At 41.9% G+C, this 18,857-nt stretch overlaps 3 protein-coding genes across 4 annotated transcripts; 1 reads left to right on the top strand and 2 right to left on the bottom strand.

Annotated features, from left to right (window-relative positions):
* Positions 1-445: 445 nt before the first annotated feature.
* On the bottom strand, positions 446-5,651 carry LOC131131373 (axonemal dynein light intermediate polypeptide 1-like). The gene is made up of 6 exons (XM_058076040.1): positions 5,357-5,651; positions 4,750-4,886; positions 4,494-4,663; positions 940-1,118; positions 691-855; positions 446-615 (listed from the first exon to the last, which is right to left on the bottom strand). The coding sequence occupies exons 1-6, from the start codon at positions 5,435-5,437 to the stop codon at positions 583-585; spliced, it is 765 nt and encodes a 254-aa protein (XP_057932023.1). The 5' UTR covers positions 5,438-5,651; the 3' UTR covers positions 446-582.
* Positions 5,652-5,677: 26 nt separating this feature from the next.
* LOC131131371 (zona pellucida sperm-binding protein 3-like) lies at positions 5,678-18,845 on the top strand. The gene is made up of 9 exons (XM_058076037.1): positions 5,678-6,226; positions 12,370-12,989; positions 13,092-13,210; positions 13,426-13,529; positions 13,610-13,784; positions 17,620-17,737; positions 17,810-17,892; positions 17,972-18,483; positions 18,553-18,845. Exons 2-9 carry the CDS (start codon positions 12,573-12,575, stop codon positions 18,612-18,614), a joined length of 1,590 nt encoding a protein of 529 aa, XP_057932020.1. The 5' UTR covers positions 5,678-6,226; positions 12,370-12,572; the 3' UTR covers positions 18,615-18,845.
* Positions 6,414-12,780, bottom strand: LOC131131372 (zona pellucida sperm-binding protein 4-like). Of its 2 annotated transcripts, XM_058076039.1 has the most exons (9): positions 12,725-12,780; positions 9,888-10,078; positions 9,625-9,809; positions 9,431-9,528; positions 7,569-7,726; positions 7,298-7,490; positions 7,041-7,215; positions 6,680-6,755; positions 6,414-6,558 (listed from the first exon to the last, which is right to left on the bottom strand). In XM_058076039.1, the coding sequence occupies exons 2-9, from the start codon at positions 9,907-9,909 to the stop codon at positions 6,464-6,466; spliced, it is 1,002 nt and encodes a 333-aa protein (XP_057932022.1). In that variant the 5' UTR covers positions 9,910-10,078; positions 12,725-12,780; the 3' UTR covers positions 6,414-6,463. The 2 variants fall into 2 exon arrangements, with proteins under 2 accessions (XP_057932022.1, XP_057932021.1); XM_058076038.1 differs by lacking the exon at positions 12,725-12,780 and having other exon boundaries at positions 6,472-6,558; positions 6,650-6,755; positions 9,888-10,028.
* Positions 18,846-18,857: the final 12 nt, after the last annotated feature.

Below are 18,857 nucleotides of genomic sequence, written 5' to 3'. Positions count from 1 at the left end.
GTTTCAGACAGTTTTTTTCCCTGTGACATCACAGGGAGCCGGGCCTCCTCATATGGACATGCACTATAGGGTAGATATACTCTAGGACTGTCCTCCCCACAACTCTGCTTTGCTCAGTTTTGGCTCCCAGGAAATCTTTCTAAGACAAGCTCAGGCAGAAGTGGTTGGAGTTGGTGATTCCCAGCAAGAGAAAAATATTTTCATCTGTCAACGGCATTTCACGAACATGAAGTATCTGCCAAACTGTTGCTCTTTCTGTGTCCAGCAGTACATATAATTGAGTACACGTACACAATCACATGACACACTTGTCATGAAATGACAATAACCACAATAATACACATATTGTTAAACTAATACTTTAATACATTCTTTTTGGGTCACACTTGTTGAACTGGCTAGAATGTCTAGAGCTTTAAGTGCTACACCAGAAAAATAATCAGGTGATTTTTTTCTTTGAATGAAACTTCAATGATGCTAATACTTTTATGAAAACATTTATTTTTAAATGATTACGCATATCCATTCATTAAAAAATACATTTGACATTCTCTAGTGACATAGTTACTCCATCTTGATAAGTTACTTTGGCGTCACAACCCCTTCCAACTGGGCCTAAAAAGGACAAACAAAAAATGTTAGTATGGGCAATAAAGGTAATCTATTGTTTTCAGTTTTTTAATACATCACCTTGAGCTGCTGATTGGTTCTCTTCAAGAACTGAATCTGCTCTGTGTATTTCTTTTCTTGCACTTCATGTTTTTCTTCTTCTGTCTTTTCAATAGCATCACATTTAGCCTTTTCGTCCCGCAACTCTTTCTCCAGCTCCTGTTTCTCCTTCTCCAGCTCGGCAATCTATGAATGAAGAGGCCAGGTTTTTATTCATTCCAGTGAACAATGCATCTTGTGATTATTTGAGAAAGAATTCTAAATCCTTACTCTTCTTGCCATATCCACTTTGTCCTGTTCAGCCTGCAAAGCTTTCCTCATGCCAAAAACAACACTACTCTCATAAAACGTCTGGTAAGCAGCAATGGTCATTTGGATCTCATCTCTGACCCGCAACAGCAAGTGACCCCTCTCTGCACAATTAATGGTTACCTGTCTGATCAGCTCATCTAAAAGAAAAGGGCAGATATATCAAAATATCAAGATTGATCTAAATTTTAAGACCAGTTGAAAAATTGCAACAATTTACATTTTCAACTGTTAGATCTTAAGGAGATTCTTCTTCAAAATCTTCAAAATGCAACAAGAAGAAATGGAAGTGAGACAAAAAAAACGTTTGAGTTAGCAATTTATTGCAAACAACCATTAAAGAAATAAGCTTTTCATCAGTTGATCAAAAGTGTAAGACCACGGCTTAAAAAAGCCTCCAACACACCCCTAAAGTAGAAATAAAATTTTCATAAAAGTGTTTAGTAATGATGACTAGCTGCACCATTCTTGCTAATCACCTCAAAAAATGGTTTGTGCATGCTTGATGCCAGTGTTTCCAGGAGGGTAGTTGGAATGTTGCTCCAGGTGGTGAAGATGGCTTCACGGTGGGTATTCATGAGCTGGAACTGATGTCCATATTTGTAAAGCTTGCCATCTATCTCCAAATTTTCTCAATTGCATTTAGATCAGGGGAATACACAGGATGGTCCAAAACAGTGATGTTATTCCTCTGGAAGAAGTCCTTTGTCAGGCGGTAAGGCCTGTCACAACCGATAAATCTATTAATTGAACAATAAAAAAACAAAGCCGGCCTCAATAAATTGACATGTGCATGCATGCGTGTTTCATCTACTCGTCTCTCTATGCTGGATGATAAGAGGGTTCACTCTTAATGGAGGCGGGCCTACTAGTGAGTGAATACAGAGTGCTCAGAGTGCTGGCAACAAGTTAGCCTCGTGAGCCGGAAATACGCTAACATGAATGAAGGAACAAAAGGAATGATTTTTAAGCCATTTTTTTCAATGCGACCGCTCACTCCAAAAGACATAAGTATAAGTGTTTACGTTTTTTTGCACAAGAGGCACAAAGAGGTGATGATGCCACTCCACAATAGAAGATATCATGTTTGATGCAGTTTTAAGCCGAAAAAGCGACCACAAGAAGTGCATGAAGTGCATTTTAGCAGAACTCTGCCTGCATCTCTCCCATGAAATTTATCTTTTCACAAAAGCCTTTGGAAAAATAAACGTACCTATGTTCTACTACTTACTAAAGACCGAGAAAAGATAGAAACCATCTTTTTTCAGATGAAACATGAGAGACTAATCATTCTTTTGGCATATACCTCGTCTATATAGCCCAAGAACACAATATTATGTGCATCTTGAAAAATCAGTCAAAATCATAAAAAATGGCCGGTTCCAAGAGGGAGAGCTTTTGCTCTATTTTTGTTTAATTCATTATATTGTTTGTTAAATTTATTTTTGACATCCCAATTCCGTAGGGTAGCTGGACTCACCCTAAGAGATAGGGTGAGGAGCTCAGCCATCGGGGAGGGGCTCAGAGTAGAGCCGCTTCTCCTTCACATCGAGAAGAGTCAATTGAGGTGGCTCGGGCATCTAGTCCGGATGCCTCCCTGGTGAGGTGTTCCGGGCATGCCCAGCCGGGAAAAGGCCCCGGGTCAGACCTAGGACACGCTGGAGAGACTATGTCTCACAGCTGGCCTGGGAACGCCTTGGTGTCCTCCCGGTGGAGCTGGAGGAGGTGGCCGGGGACCGGGAAGTCTGGGCTTCCCTACTAAGACTGCTGCCCCCGCGACCCGGATAAGCGGAGGAAAATGGATGGATGGATGGACATTCCAATTACAATGTAAAATATTCTTGACAAAAATTATTACTTTGATACCATGTACTCTCATTATTTTGCCATATAATTAATAGCAAAAATAGTCACCAATAATTTATAGGACCATTATCATCCAGAATTTTTTTTCATCGTGACAGGCCTATCAGACGGGCATTGTGAACTGCAGTGTTCCTGTTGAAAAAGCCAGTCGTTACCACATAAACAAGGGCCTTCAGTCATGAGGGATGCCCCCTGCAACATCTCCACATGGACAGCTACTGTTTGATACCCCAGCACAGCTCTGTTGTTCCATTGAAGGAAAATGCACCCCGGATTGACACTTCCACTGTGCCGTATGGAAAACATCTCACGTGGGAACTCCTTGTCATGCCAGTAACACTGGAAGCCATCAGGACCATGAAGGTTAATTTTTTTTCATTAGAAAATAAATCATTCTTCCATCAATGTCCTTCCATTTGGTGCTCTCATATAAAGTCAAAATGTGAAATTTTGTGGCCTTGAAAGAGATGAAGACGTTCTTTTGTTCTTAAAACCCTTCTTGTGCAGATGCCGTCTGATGGCTATTGGACTGCACTTTGCACCCTTCAGCGGGGCCAAGGATCGCCCCTTGTCTTCAATCGCATTCATAAAGAGAAAGTTATTTTGCTTTTGCCATCAAGAGATCATGCCAGTGTGAATACCTGACAGAAAATTACACTGAATACAAATTTTTGCCAGGATTTGGTCGTAAACCTTTGATCAGCTGATACAAAAAAAGCAATAAATTGCTCACTTTTTTTGTCTCATTTACATTTCGCCTTTTTGCATTTTGAAGCTCTCCTTAGAACCTCCTTAAAATCAAACAGAGCAAAATGTAAATTATTGTACTTTTTCAAGCTGTTTTAAAACTTTGACCAGGAGTGTGTTGCTAGAACTCAATAAAGCACTGTATGAATTAGAAAGTGCCAGAACATTAGTTGTATCTAATTAAAGGCAAGAAAAGACATCACCCCTTTTACACAGCCTTTACACGTTGCTGTTCTGTTCTAAAGGACACCAGCAGTGAATCAGGGGATGAAGCCAACCAGGAAATTTTCCACAATTACAAGTACAAGTACAATTGAAGCAGTAACAAAAGATGGGACGGTGCGTCTATGTGTGAGGATATTCTGCAGTGCCAGAACAGGGTTGTGAAGTATACTTCTCCTGTCCCATTGTGTTGAATGCAATTGTCGCTGTCCATCACAGAACTAATCTGATCCATGTCGCTGTGTGAAAGCTCACAGCTGCAGCAATATCCCCTACTCGTTGGATTTTGTGAAAAAGACACAGTAAGATAACTGCCGAATATATTGTTACAGCAGTAATGCGACTACTTTTCAGGATTATTGTGTGAAAACACTACTAGCTCCAAAAACAGAAAATGCTTCAGACGACTTTGTCTCCCTGTTTCATGCGTGTGGTCTTTATGCAAAATAAGAACGGCACAAGAAGCTGAAAACAGCACTGTTACGGCTATTTCGTGGGAAGACCTACTCGCGTCAAAAGCAGAAAATAGTTAGATTGACTTCATCACCCTATTCATTCCATGTCAGTGCAGTTAATACAGTGTGCTGCGTCATAGTGTTCCACATTTTCATATATATATTTTTTGTATCTCTTACATTAGATCTCATGCGGTGGGACATCAACCTTAGTCTAATCCTTACCAAAGCACTGCGTATAAAGCTCTCTTCGCACAGGGCATATTCCCGTCTCTATGGCACGCCGTTGCTGCAGCTTCCTGTCTAGTAGTTCTTCAAGGTTCACCACGTCTGCTCGAGTGCACGGTGCACTGGACACTTGCTGCACCCACAGTTGGTTTCCCTCCATCCATTCCCTGAAGCACAAAAGGTTGAAATATAAACATAAGTATTACGCGTGGAAAGACACGATACGTTATGTAAAGCAGGGATTACGCAGTACCTGGGTGGAAAGATGAGGTTGAGTATGTCCTCATTTTGCTGCCTGGTGGATTCAGCTGCAGATGATTTGGCTTTCGGGGGTGGTGGCACAGGAGAGTCTGCATGCGGTTGGGAGCTCACTTTGAAAGGACGGCCCCCCTGTGAATAGTTTATGTTTATATTTAAACAGGCTTTTTGTTTTAACAGAATTGTTTAAACCAGCGGTCTTCAAAGTGTGGTGCTTTGAGCCTAAATAACATTTTCTACTGCATATTTTGTGGTGTCTTCCACTCACTCCAGACTCACTACAGGAAATCAAAATCAGTTCATTTTACCTAACCTAAGTTAGCTTAGCAGGTTTGAAAAATAGGATTTTCTTTATTTTTCTCAAGCCTCCCCTTAACCTTGCAATGTCTCTCCCAGGGAGGGCCTGCCACACCCTGTGAAAACACCTTATAAGGTTCACTGTATTTCATGTGTTTATATAGTTTTATTGAATAATACAAATAACACCTACATCGTATGGATGTCCTACTATTGTGGTTGTTATATATATAATATCCTCATTGTCAGTGTTCTATGAAGCCCTCCAAGAAGTGTTGCCATTATTAACTAGCCTGTCAACTCACCTTTGACGATTTTTTATCTGTGGTTTTGCTGATTAAAACTGGGGTCTCATATTTGAGGAGAGTCTCGGGGGGTTCAAACATGGTGCCTTAAAAAATAAAATACATTTACTGCGGAAAATCCAGCAACTGGTTGGTTCCGTCTTCGTAAATGCATGCGTCATTTATAAAGACAAACTTCCATTAAAATGTCTCATTTTTGACAGCTTCGACTCGTTTAAAAGCGTCACCCCCGTAGCCAAGTTCGAGGGTCTTGTGTTTGAAATATGAGATAACACAAAGCGCCAATGACTCTGACGTCATCACTAATCGACAGCGTCATCCCACGCGACGAGCCGGTTTGTCAATAGCTTGTTACAGTGGTTAATGATGTCTGTAACCTTTTTTGTGGGGTTTCTTCTGTACCAGCCGGACACAAGTTTAAAAACAAAGACGTCGTCTACGCCATCCAATAATAATGCATACATACTTTGTGGTATGTTTGCTAAATAGCCTACACGTTTGGTCTTAGTTAGCCACGTTAGCACACGTCATGCCAACTAAAGCATTGCCTCTTGTAGCTTGCAGTGCTGTCGGACCGAACTGATATGTATTTGTCACGTTTTGCTTAGCTTAGTTCACCAAAACAAAAAATCAGTTCATGTTGTGGGCTACCATGTTTGATGTCAAGCTGCTTAATGGATCTTGTGGTCTTGTGCAGGTGTACCTAATGTTGCGGTTAGGGAGAGTATTAGATAACTGTTCTGTATTGTATTCTATTTATCGATTGCCATGAATTACTAATGATAAACCTATATTGATTTACAGATTTGTGTATCTCCTGCCGTTGTGCGAAGAGAATTACACAAAAAAGGCTATGAAGAACACATGGAGGTATATTGAGTATGTATTGGGTATTTTTGATGACAAGTTTGATGAATGCAACTGGGCTCATGTTATATTACACTCGTTTTTAACAACAGTACTACTACGTCGAGTTCAGCATGCTTCCTGTATGTGATTGACATGAATGAAAATAAATATTTCATGACATTTCAGACAACACTCTAAACAACTTCAGTTGTTTATTTCAAACTTATATCAAGTAGCAGATATTTGTTATGCCATACTTCAGTTCCACTCCCTATACTGAATCTCCAAACTGCTAACCACAGTGCTGTCATGCTTGTAGATCTTTTGGAAAGTTGCTCTGCCAAGGTCCCTCTCTGTGTGGGATACAAGACATATGTCATCTGCTGTCATGAGGTCTACTAATACATAAATAACAAATCATATGTCTCTGCAATATAGCTTAACTTCAATAGCATCAAATTGTGTAGTATTTACTCTTCCTGAAGCACATAGGTTCACAGTTGTTTCCAAACGAGGGCTGACATACACTTGTTTCACAGTGGATGTATACCTGGTTGAAGACAAAAAATAGATGTTTAATACTGCAGTAGCAGGACATGCCTTTATTTGCATTTTTAGAGAAATATGAATTACTGTTCTTGCCTAAAGCAACACATTCTGCTTAAATGCGACCGTAAATCAACTTTACAGATGCCATATCTGTTTTATAGGCAGTGTGTGTTATGATAAAGATGTAATTCAGAAGGTAATTAGAGCCACCAAGTGGTATGGCCTGTCTCTTGGGGCCAAATGAGTTTGGCATCTATGAAAAGGGATTTATTTTTGCATTACATACCTTTCGCTTCAGAGGACTCATAACCTCTGCATCTTTATCAGAACTGTTCACCACAGTTGACAGAAAAGTGAACATCTTGAAGATAAACCTCCTATGGTGGGTGGGATACATGATGCCTGAAGAGGGACCGATTGGAACAAGGGTGGTCTGGTAACTGTCATTTACGTAAGGGCAGCTGTGATCAGAGAGAGACGCGATCAAACTTAAAATACATACAAAATTGTGTGATGATTAAAACGAGTGGTACTTACTCTTACCCATCAACCAGCAAGTCCCACTGAGGCACGCTGTGAGGGATGGGATTAGCAGTGGCCCAGCATCGCCCAAGAGTCAAGACTAGGTTGGGGTCAGTCCTATCCATCATTCGGACCTCAACATACACAGGCTCTGTGAGCACCTTTACTAGCGGGTAGTCAATATCCTCATAGAATGTCCTAAAGGCCACATCCTCTGCGTACAAAATAATGTAAATGCTGAAATCCAAGTCACTTCCAATGGGACTAACATGATAAAGTTCTTTACATATACCTTCAATACAGCCCTTGGTTGTGCACACTCCACTGCCCAGACGGAGCTCCACATTTAAGGGCCCAGGAGCTGCAGCTGGATTCGGTTGAGGAACCTGGCCAACCTCAACAACTAGCGCTTCAGTGGAGAAGCCCACATATTTACACTGCAAAAGCACCCTTTGAGGAACCAACCAGGACATATATATTTATATAAACACTACAGTATAAGGCACACCAGCAATCAATACAATGTTGTAAGATAATGTTCAGTTTTGACTCTTTGAGTGGTAATAATAATTTAACCACCTATCTCTTTGTTTGCACTATTTTTGCAAAGGAAGACTCTCCCATACATATTGTGATCGCCTTTGATCACTAGTATGAAGCATTGGATTTGTAAAATTACACTATTTGTTCTTTTTGCACGCACTTCAAGTAAAGCTAAAATTTTTACCCAGGACTAATAATTTTAACCTGTGATTGATTGCATACAATATTACAATTAAATACATTGGGGCTGCACGGCGGTCGAGTGGTTAGCGCGCAGACCTCACAGCTAGGAGACCAGGGTTCAATCCCACGGCCATCTCTGTGTGGAGTTTGCATGTTCTCCCCGTGCATGCGTGGGTTTTCTCCGGGTACTCCGGTTTCCTCCCACATTCCAAAAACATGCTAGGTTAATTGGCCACTCCAAATTGTTAACCAAATTGCTAACCAAATTGACCTGGTTAGCACGCAGGTCTCACAGCTAGGAGACCAGAGTTCAATTCCACCCTCGGTGTGGATTGTGCATGTTCTCCCCGTGCATGAGTGGGTTTTCTCCGGGTACTCCGGTTTCCTCCCACATTCCAAAAACATGCTAGGTTAATTGGTATGAATGTGAGTGTGAATGGTTGTTTGTCTATATGTGCCCTGTGATTGGCTGGCGACCAGTCCAGGGTGTACCCCGCCTCTCGCCCGGAGACAGCTAGGATAGGCTCCAGCACCCCTGCGACCCTCGTAAGGAAAAAGCGGTAGAAAATGAATGAATGTTCTTTTTGCACGCACTTCAAGTAAAGCTAAAATGATCTTTTTACCCAGGACTAATAATTTTAACCTGTGATTGATTGCATACTATATTACAATGAAATACATCACATACGTATACACAATACAAATTCATTGCTATACATGCCTGAAAAGGAGCAGGAAGAAGCATCCGTGCATCCATTTTCTACACCGCTTATCCTCACGAGGGCCGCGGGTATGCTGGAGCCTATCTTAGCTGTCTTTGGGCGAGAGGCGGGGTACACCCTGGACTGGTTGCCAGCCAATCACAGGGCCCATATAGACAAACAACCATTCACACTCACATTCATACCTATGGACAATTTGGAGCCACCAATTAATTAACCTAGCATGTTTTTGAATGTGGGAGGAAACCGGAGTCCCCGGAGAAATCCCATACATGCAGGGAGAGAAGATGCTAATTGCACACAGAGGTCTTCCCAGTCTCCTGACTGTGTGGCCAACATGGTAACCATTCAGCCACTGTGCGGCCCAAGAAGAAGCAAAGCTTTTTTATATTTTTTGCCAAGCATTGAATAATTTTAACCCATGACATATTTTAATGATTTTTAAGATTTTTTTGCATCTTATGCGTATTTGACATCTGTTTCGTCAAGCACTTTTATGGCCTTTGTGAAAAGTGCCATTTAAATAAATCAGTTTTGTGATGTATTGCATATTATTAATTGTTTGATTAATTAGTATTTGTTGCCATTGGGAATTCTTAATATAAATATCTAAAATATAAAAATTCTATTAAATTTTCCCTCAAATTCTGTCAAGTGTTCAACCAAAGTAGTGGCTAATGTGTATAGGAATAGGAGAACCACATACTGATATCGACTGTCCCTGGTAATTGCGCCATACAGTCCAGTAGCGACTTCATAGGTGGATGACATCCTGTTCTCATAGATTACAACACCATCCACTTCCTACAGTAGGTGTGCAGCATGACAGGTTTTCTTACTAACCGTAAAGTAAGGAAGTAAGTAAGAAAGAAAGAAAGAAAGTAATAAAGTTTGCCTCACCATGATGACAGTGCCGCAGGCTGTAATGGGGAACTGGTAGATGGCAAAAGCTGAAGTGGTGTCAGCTGGACGGCATCTTGGCTCGTTTGCATGGAATGAAATGGAGTCCAAGTCAATGTCGGGCTGGGTGGATTCTCTGGCGACCACCACTATCATCTGGCCGTCCTTGGTGCACTGGAGAGTGACTGAAGACAGCATTTTTATTGAATTGTCAATACACAGGAAGCAGCAGTCAAGTCATACAAAGAAGAAAAAAGACCTACCACATTTGCCATAATAGCACATGTGGCCATCATGGCAGCAGTTAATGTCACGACAATCAGAAGAGGAGATGCTTGCTGAGCCGCACTGTATCTTGTGACGCCCCTCCACCTCACAAGAGAGTTTGTCTGTGTCTGTCAAGGGTTTGGACTTGGTGGGGTTGTTAGGCCGTTGGTCGGTGAACTTTTGAGCCCTGGCCAGAAATCCCATGAACAGGGCAACAGTGAGGAGACAGTTCAACTTCATTGCCATCGGTTCACATTGAACACTCTGCCGCTGTAAGAAAACGTGGCAACAACACTCTGACTTTTATACGGCACGGGTCATGTTGACAAATTTGTTTTCTACCCATGCTGCCTACCCGAGTGTAAGTGAAATGATGAATTGCTGGGATGTGGCAAAGCAATTATCCTAACAATGCTAAAATCCTGCTTGAAAAATCACGGCCTTGTTAATGACATAAAAATTGTAAACAATAAAAACCCTCACAGGGTCTGGATGACCTACACCGCTGCCGCGGTCACACTATCTTGTGTTCAGCAGATCTTGACAAAATAAACACATAGTCTTATCTTCACTAAGTGCATTGTGTTCCATCATTGATGGAAACAAAGAGCACAATGAAGCCTAATTTGCTACCTTCTGCCAGACATTAAATGGAAAAATACTACTGCACCAGGGTCGGTTTTAATTAGCTGAAATAAGGGGGCATGTTGTCTGGTTTGGACAAATAGTCAAAGCATAATTCATAAACAAACACAGTGATTGACTTTGAATAAATTCCCTTTGACGGTGGAGCCTCCATAGATAATCTTTATGTGTTGTTGTCATTTTAAAATCTCCAATAAGAAACAATGTGTCTCTTCAAGGCTCAAACTGTCAATATCAATAAATGTATCCTTTGGATCCTACCATCTTACCTCTGTACATACATGCATAAATGCCAGATAAACGTACTGATGGTAGCTCCTATAGTCAGAACAGAGTTAGGTAAGACAGCATTTCGGTATGCTACTGAGAATAAAAGCCATTTTAAAGGATTGTGCAATGAATGGGCTTTGCCAATGTAATTGTTTTTAAACTGCTGGAACTGTTGATTGTTCGCTGTGAATATTCAATTTCTTTAAATTTTCAGTGTAATATAAGGCCAGAAAATAAGTTAATATGAGCTAGATAACAATGCACGTCATTGGGACACACAGAGTTCGACTACAAAGCCCTCAAAAAAAAAACCTACAACAGCGTTTGATATGTGATCATGCAAGAACAAGTATATTGATGATAACATGTAATACTTGGTGTAATTAATTTTTGGGCAAGTCACGTGGACCAAAATTATTTTTTTAAGTAATTTACAGGAGAGCGTTTATAATATGGAATGCCATAAACCCATCCCATTCCATTACAAATAATCTTTCAATGAATAAATTTTTGATTAATTGATTGTTAAATGGGCGGCACGGCGGTCGAGTGGTTAGCGCGCAGACCTCACAGCTAGGAGACCAGGGTTCAATTCCACTCTCGGCCATCTCTGTGTGGAGTTTGCATGTTCTCCCCGTGCATGTGTGGGTTTTCTCTGGTACTCTGGTTTCCTCCCACATTCCAAAAACATGCTAGGTTAATTGGCGACTCCAAATTGTCCATAGGTATGAATGTGAGTGTGAATGGTTGTTTGTCTATATGTGCCCTGTGATTGGCTGGCGACCAGTCCAGGATGTACCCCGCCTCTCGCCCAAAGACAGCTGGGATAGGCTCCAGCACCCCCGCAACCCTCGTGAGGAAAAAGCGGTAGAAAATGAATGAATAATTGTTTAATTTCATCAAATGTCCATCACTAATCCTGATACGCAAGTGGACAAAATCCCAGTATTCAGATCTTATGATTTTCCATCTGTGTGAATCACTGACACACACTGATATACAGTACACGTACAGTGCATCAGTCAATTTATACTTACTGTATCCTTGTACACACTTGCACAAATAGCTTATGTTTGTGCTCCTTTTTATATGTAAAAGTGATTTTGAGTCTGGCCTGATTTTTCTGGTTTGCAACATCCATCAGTCAGTAGTGGTTGGGTCCACAATTGATTTTTATATAAATGTACTTTGGCAAAAGGTAAGTAGTGTGACATGTCCTGTTGAGGGCAGGTGACCCTAACCTACTGTCAACAAAACCTTTTGGTGACCGCTGTCTTCTCGGTATACCGTTTTTTTTTATAATACAGGAAATCTTGTATGAATTCATCATTGGTGGAACAGCATCCTGATTTCTTTTTTAACTGAAGCAATTTGTTTCAAATTATGAGTGAACAGTGGTGTCAGTCCACTCATAGTCATAAATTATTTCACCATTTTCAATGCCTTTTGGAGTTGATTTTCTGATTAGTAAACAAATGTCTTCTTATTATTGTTATTACACCTGTTAATTTTTCCCTTTTGCCTTGTAAAGCCATTAATCCACATTCTGATCTTGTGTTACAGAACTGCATGTACTCTTGGCACAGTTTTACTAATACAAACCCCAGTAGAGATGATGGCTGACACTTATCAGCTCACATAGGAGATGTCCAACAAATGGGGTGGGACGCAAACAGAAGCAGACAGGCTGTCCTGCTTATAAAAGTAGATGAACCCTTTCTCCATTCTCACAGCACCTTGTGAAGATCACTCGTTGTTGTGAAGCCATGGTGATCAAGTGCACCGCTGTGTGCCTAGTGGCACTGGCCTTGCTCTGCAGTGTGTGCAATGCTCAGCGCTACCTTAGTCCGAGACAGGACACCAAACAGGGGACCCAGGATCCCCAGCAGACAAGGAATACATTTGAAAAGCCAATCACCTGGATGTACCCTGAAGAGCCTCAGCCTGAGCCCAAGACTGATGTTCCCTTTGAGCTTCGGCACCCTGTCCCTGCTGCGACTGTTGCTGTAGACTGCCGGGAGAAGGACGCACACGTGGAGGTCAAGAAGGACCTCTTTGGAATCGGCCAGTTCATCAATCCCGATGACCTCACTCTAGGAAACTGCGGCCTTGTGGGGGAAGACACAGCCGCTCACGTGCTGATTTACGAGTCTGAGCTGCATGATTGCAACAGCAAGTTACAGGTAAGTCCAGTGCCAAACTCTCAATGCATCGTCATATGGAGCACGTCATTGTTAGAGTGCGTAATCATACGTTTTCTTTTTTGACTTTCATTTGTTCCCTAGATGACGGATGACTCTCTCATCTACACCTTCAGTCTTCAGTATAACCCAAAGCCAATGGGCAACATCCCTGTTGTAAGGACTACCAATGCTGCTGTGATTGTGGAATGCTACTACCCAAGGTGTGCGCACCTACACGCAAAACCACAGTTGTACCCCATCATGCCCTGATTTCATTGAAATGCATGCATTATTTCTGAAATTGCAAAAGGAAACCCTACCAATGTCTGGACCTGCACCAAAATGTAATGGATTTTTTTTGGAACAATGCCCAAGTATCAAGTTTCGGCATTTGACTTTCCCGCTTTTCTTTGTGTCCTAATTATCAAACATATAGGCATCACAACGTGAGCAGCCTACCTCTCGACCCACACTGGGTCCCGTTCTCTTCTGTCAAGGTTGCAGAGGAGTTCTTGTACTTCAGTCTGACCCTCATGACCAGTAAGTCTATCTGTCCATTATCCTTTGTTCATATGTTAAAATGTATTCTAATCTGTCTCCAAACCCGATTTGCTGCGCAGGCGACTGGATGCATGAGAGGCCCCGCTATGAGTACTATCTGGGGGACATGATTTTTGTCGAGGCCACTGTCAAGCAGTACTATCACGTGCCCCTCCGTGTTTATGTGGACAACTGCGTGGCTACGCTGACACCGGAAATTAATTCCAGCCCCAGATATGCCTTCATTGAGAATGGGTAAGGGAGGTTTGTGGATAATAACCAGAATACTTACAATAACTTTATATTTATAGCACATTTTTCCCGAAGTCCTTATGCCAGTCAGTGTAGGCAGATAAATCTCAGTGGCAAAATGCATTCCAACACAATAATAAAGTTTGCTGTAGGCCAGGTAGTATTTTAGATGTTAGTGTTGTGGTTGCTGTAATGTTTTTGTTTTAAAAATGTTTTTTTCACTGATGAAGGAAGGAAGGAAAACTAGACTTTTTTTGGAATCATCCACAATCCTTATATGAGACATGAACACATATGTTTTTCTCTTTTCTGTGCGTTTTAAAAATATAAAACAGATACAAAATGACAGCTCAGTAGTGCACATAATGAGATACACCTATGCCCCTTACAAAGGCTAAGCATTACCGGAACTTCTTTGCTCGGCGCATTGATTTCATGTAGTAACGTCATAGAAATGAACGCCTGCACCTCATGTTGACTTTTCCAAGCAGAGAAATAAAAACACAGCAGCAGTGGTTCTGGATACAATATGTAGTCAATATGTAGTGCGTCTGTTGCAAGGCTAGTCGATTAGTAGCTAGCCGGTGTGTTCTTGACTAAGTGTCAATACACCAGTAATTAAGTTTGATTGGCGAAACAATATTAGAAATGTGTCGCTGCAGCTTGGTTAATATACACATCACGGTATGGACTCTAATTTTGTAGACCAGGCGTGGTGCAGGGCAGGTGTGGGCCAGCGCACGTTGCAAATTTTATGAGCAGCGCAGTCTGGCGCAGCGCCGCGCACCCACACCTCCATCCCTCCCACCGTGGCAAAGTGGCAAAGAGGGAGGAGAGAAGGCGTCAGAGAGCCGAGTGTAATCTTAACCAATCAAATAAACGCCTCTCAGTGCCTTTAAATGTGCCGAACTGGAATGTGCATCAGAGGCCACCATGCATGTCATTCACTACATAAGCTACCACGTGGGACACATCATCTGTTCCTGACAGTTACATTAAACACAGGGGAGGGGCAGGAGGGGCGATCTGGCATGCATCCACCACAACCACGGAGATGAGCGATGCGTGGTGCTTTTTGTGTGGTGGTTTTTGGAGACTTTTTCAGATGACTTTATTGGAGGAATAAGTATGTCCCATACTTTCAGTAATGATGTGGCTCTTTTTATCTGTATTTATGTCTTTAGATCGCACAGAAAAGTGAAAGACATATGTATGTGTTCATGTCTCACATAAGTATAGTGGATGGACAAAATGACCAAAATGTGCGGTTTTCCCTTAGATTGTGCCTTATTGATAAAATAATTTAATTCAAGATGTACTTCAATATGGACCTTGTAAAATAATTTATTTTTTTACGAAAAACAAAAAAAGATTGATGGAATTAAACATAGAGTATATAGAGTAAGTGGTACAACATTGTAGCAGACATTGGTACAGAGGGGCACTGGCCACATGGGCATATGTATAGGGTGTGTGTTGTTTTGTTGGCCGCTAAATCATGCTATATTATACTACCTTATTCCACACACCTACCATATCCATAACATAATTTCGGCATCCTGGTTTCAGTTCCATATACTGCTTCATTGCTGTCAAAGCTGAGTGTAATTAAATCTACCAAACACATTCTGGACCTCAGCATCCTCTGTTAGGGACTGCAACAGACATGGCGCTGATTTTTGTATGATAGTTTCATTTGAAGATCGATTTACTACAATTCCTATGTGAATTTTTGGCGTATTACCATTGCTGTAATAATCTCACTTTAACAGTGTTTTGAAAAAGACACTGCAAGGCCGAGACATGATTTTTTTTAAAAAAAAACATATCACAGTACAGTATATTGCCTGTACTGAGTTGTTCAATTGAATCTTAGGTGGTGAGAAGATGCCTTAGGAATGGAGTGGCAGTGGAGTGACAGAGAAGTATGTTAAAGTGGTGCAGGACATGTAGGGGTACTGTAAGACAGTGGTAAGATGTGCTGTAGGTGTGACAATAGAGTTCAAGGTGGAGGTGGGACTGCATCAGGGATCAGTTCTGAGCCCCTTCTTGTTTGCTATGGTGATGGACAGGCTGACAGATGAGCTTAGACAAGAATCTCCATGGACTATGATTTTTGCAGATTACTTTGTGATTTGTAGTGAGAGTAGGGAACAGGTGGAGGAGATGCTAGAAGAGTGGAGGTTTGCCCTGGAGAGGAGATGGATGAAGATTAGCGAGGAAAAGACAGGAAGCAGTACTGGATGTAGCAGAGATGCGGGTGCTGAGGTTCTCATTGGGAGTGACCAGGATGGGTAGGATCCGGAACAAGTCAGAGATAAAGTCAGAGAGGCCAGACTGAGACGGTTGGGACATGTCCAGAGGAGACATAGTGAATATATTGATAGAAGGATTCTACGGTTAGAGCTACCAGGTAGGAGGCGTAGAGGAAGACCAAAGAGGAAGTTTATGGATGTAGTGAAGGAGGACATGAGGGTAGTTGGTGTGAGAGAGACAGATGCAGAAGACAGGGTTGGATGGAGGAGATTGATTTGCTGTGGCGACCCCTGAAAAAAAAGCCCAAAGAGAAAGAAGTATATTGCCTGTACAGATTTGTCATTTTTAAACGTAATATAATATTCCATCCATCCATTTTCTGTACCACTGTGGTCATGTTGTAATTGCCTGACATTGCCTATAGTTCAGAACTACTACTAATCGTTTAAATATGTCATTACGATAACTTTACCAACATAGTCCATTATAAAGGCACAAAAAGTGCAGCAAACAACCAAAACATGATGCAAAGCCACCATTCTCTGGGTTTGCTAACTCTGTAGCTACCGTTGCAAACAATTGAATGAGCAACATCAATTACAAAAGGAAATGTAACGGCAGACGTACCTTGACCCAGGCGAATCCAAGCACTATGACGAGACAATGGTGCCACTGTACTGTGGTTCCTATGAAGTCCAGAGGATAAATCCATCAGAAATAATGTGTAATATCCAGCAATTGTGACCTCATGTAAACTTTACCCATGGTAATGTACGTAGCGCCATGGGCATCTTATTCCTCTTCTTTTTGTTTAATGGCGGGTTGCAACCACAACAACACGAGCATACGTGTCATATCCGCTGACATAAATGAACAGAAATACAGATATATTAAATGTGTATAGGACCTGTCAGGAGGGGCGTGAGAGGCTTTCGATGCAGACCTACAAACAAATTTACAGTACTCAAAATGCAATATGACTCTGGACTCTTTCCATTTTGTTGCATTTTTCTGGTTTCAGTTTCAAATTCAGTCTGTACAATACAGATAAATAATATATCATCAGTTTCTTTGGTGTTTCAAATCGGTGGATGCAAAGAAATTTGTGTCCCTTAAGGGTTCCATGACAAAAACATAATGCCATAGGAAGCCTCTACGTCCATCTTGCAATTGAAGTGAGTGGGCTTCATCAGCCTTGTATGATGATTGATGATTACACACGCATGTGCTGAATGAAACATACAGCCTTACATGGAGCGTGTGGTTACACTTATGTTGGAATTAAATTTCCACTTGATTTGCACTGTTTAATGCTATTTTGTACTGTTTTGGGGGAAAAAACATTATTTTATTACAAGTTCATGCAATCTTTATGTGTGACACTGTACACTAAATATATATTTGCTTAACGCGCATAAGAACAAATCTGGTTTTCCCTCCAAATTTTGTGGGTATGGCTTACATACACCGGTGCAGCTTATACATTGTAAATTACGATTGTCTATATTCATTTACAGTACAAGTTGAAGGCACAGTTCACACTGTCTAACACGAGTCTTGACTCCGACTGTCTTGCCTGCAGATGTTTAGTTGATGCATGGATCACGAGCTCGGACTCTAAATTCATGCCACGCACAGACGAGAACAAGCTTCGGTTCATGTTAGAGGCCTTTAGGTTCCAGGGTGCTGAAAGTGGACTGGTGAGCCCCTCTCAGATTGAACTGAACGCTGTGTTGAACCCGACTGAAATGACTCTCATCTATTCCTTACAGCTCTACATTACTTGCCACATGAGAGCCACGTCTACAAGCCGCATCATTGATTCTGACCACAGGGCCTGCTCTTTCATGGACGGGTGAGTGATGATAAGTAAGAGAAGGACATATACTGAGTACATCTGGTACTCACTGCTTGTGTCACCCTTGCCCGACCAGTTGGAAGGAGGCTAGCGGAGTGGATGCAGCATGCAATTCCTGTGACGCTGGTGGATACGGATCTCCTGGCGTAGTGAACGGTGGAGGCAAAAAACAAGTGGGCGGTTCCTGGACCACTGGTGGTGGCCAACAAGGGGGTGGATCCTGGACCACTGGTGGTGGTCAACATGGGGGTGGATCCTGGACCACTGGTGGTGGCCAACAAGGGGGTGGATCCTGGACCCCTGGTGGTGGCCAACAAGGGGGTGGATCCTGGACCCCTGGTGGTGGCCAACAAGGGGGTGGATCCTGGACCACTGGTGGTGGTAGCACTGGTGGCGGTAGCACTGGTGGCGGTAGCACTGGAGGTGGTGGCACTGGCGGCGGTGGCTCAACCGTCATCAAACAAGGGAGTCTTCCCTGGATCCCTGGTGGTGGCAAACAAGTGGGTGGTTCCTGGACCACTGGCAAACAAATCGGCAGTTCCTGGGTCAGTGGCGGTGGTACGAGGAAGGGCCGTTCATTGACAGATGGTATGTAATTTCTTTAGAGATCTTGTTATGATTGATATGAGGTACATGTCTTCCATCTTTTTTTCTCAGAAGAGACAGTCTGGAAAGGTGCTGTCACGCTGGGTCCCATCGCCATCGGAGAGCAGCAATAAACTCAACATCCTTCCATGGCAATCGAAATAAACATTCGCATTTGCTCATGAGTGACTATGTTATTGTGCAAGTCTTTTTGCTATTACCTCAGTTGAAACAAAAAGAAAGGAAAAAAATTAAATTAAAGTTTAAGTGTCAGAAAGAGAAAAACTTTGAAATTGTCACTTATTTTGCATTGCCGCTTTGTAATGATATGAATATGTAATAAAAGGCACAGCGTCTCTTTTTTTTTCCACGTCAGA

Source organism: Doryrhamphus excisus, chromosome 6 (assembly GCF_030265055.1).
Source record: "Doryrhamphus excisus isolate RoL2022-K1 chromosome 6, RoL_Dexc_1.0, whole genome shotgun sequence".
Taxonomy (NCBI): Eukaryota; Metazoa; Chordata; class Actinopteri; order Syngnathiformes; family Syngnathidae; genus Doryrhamphus; species Doryrhamphus excisus.
This window is presented reverse-complemented; position numbering and strand designations above follow the sequence as displayed.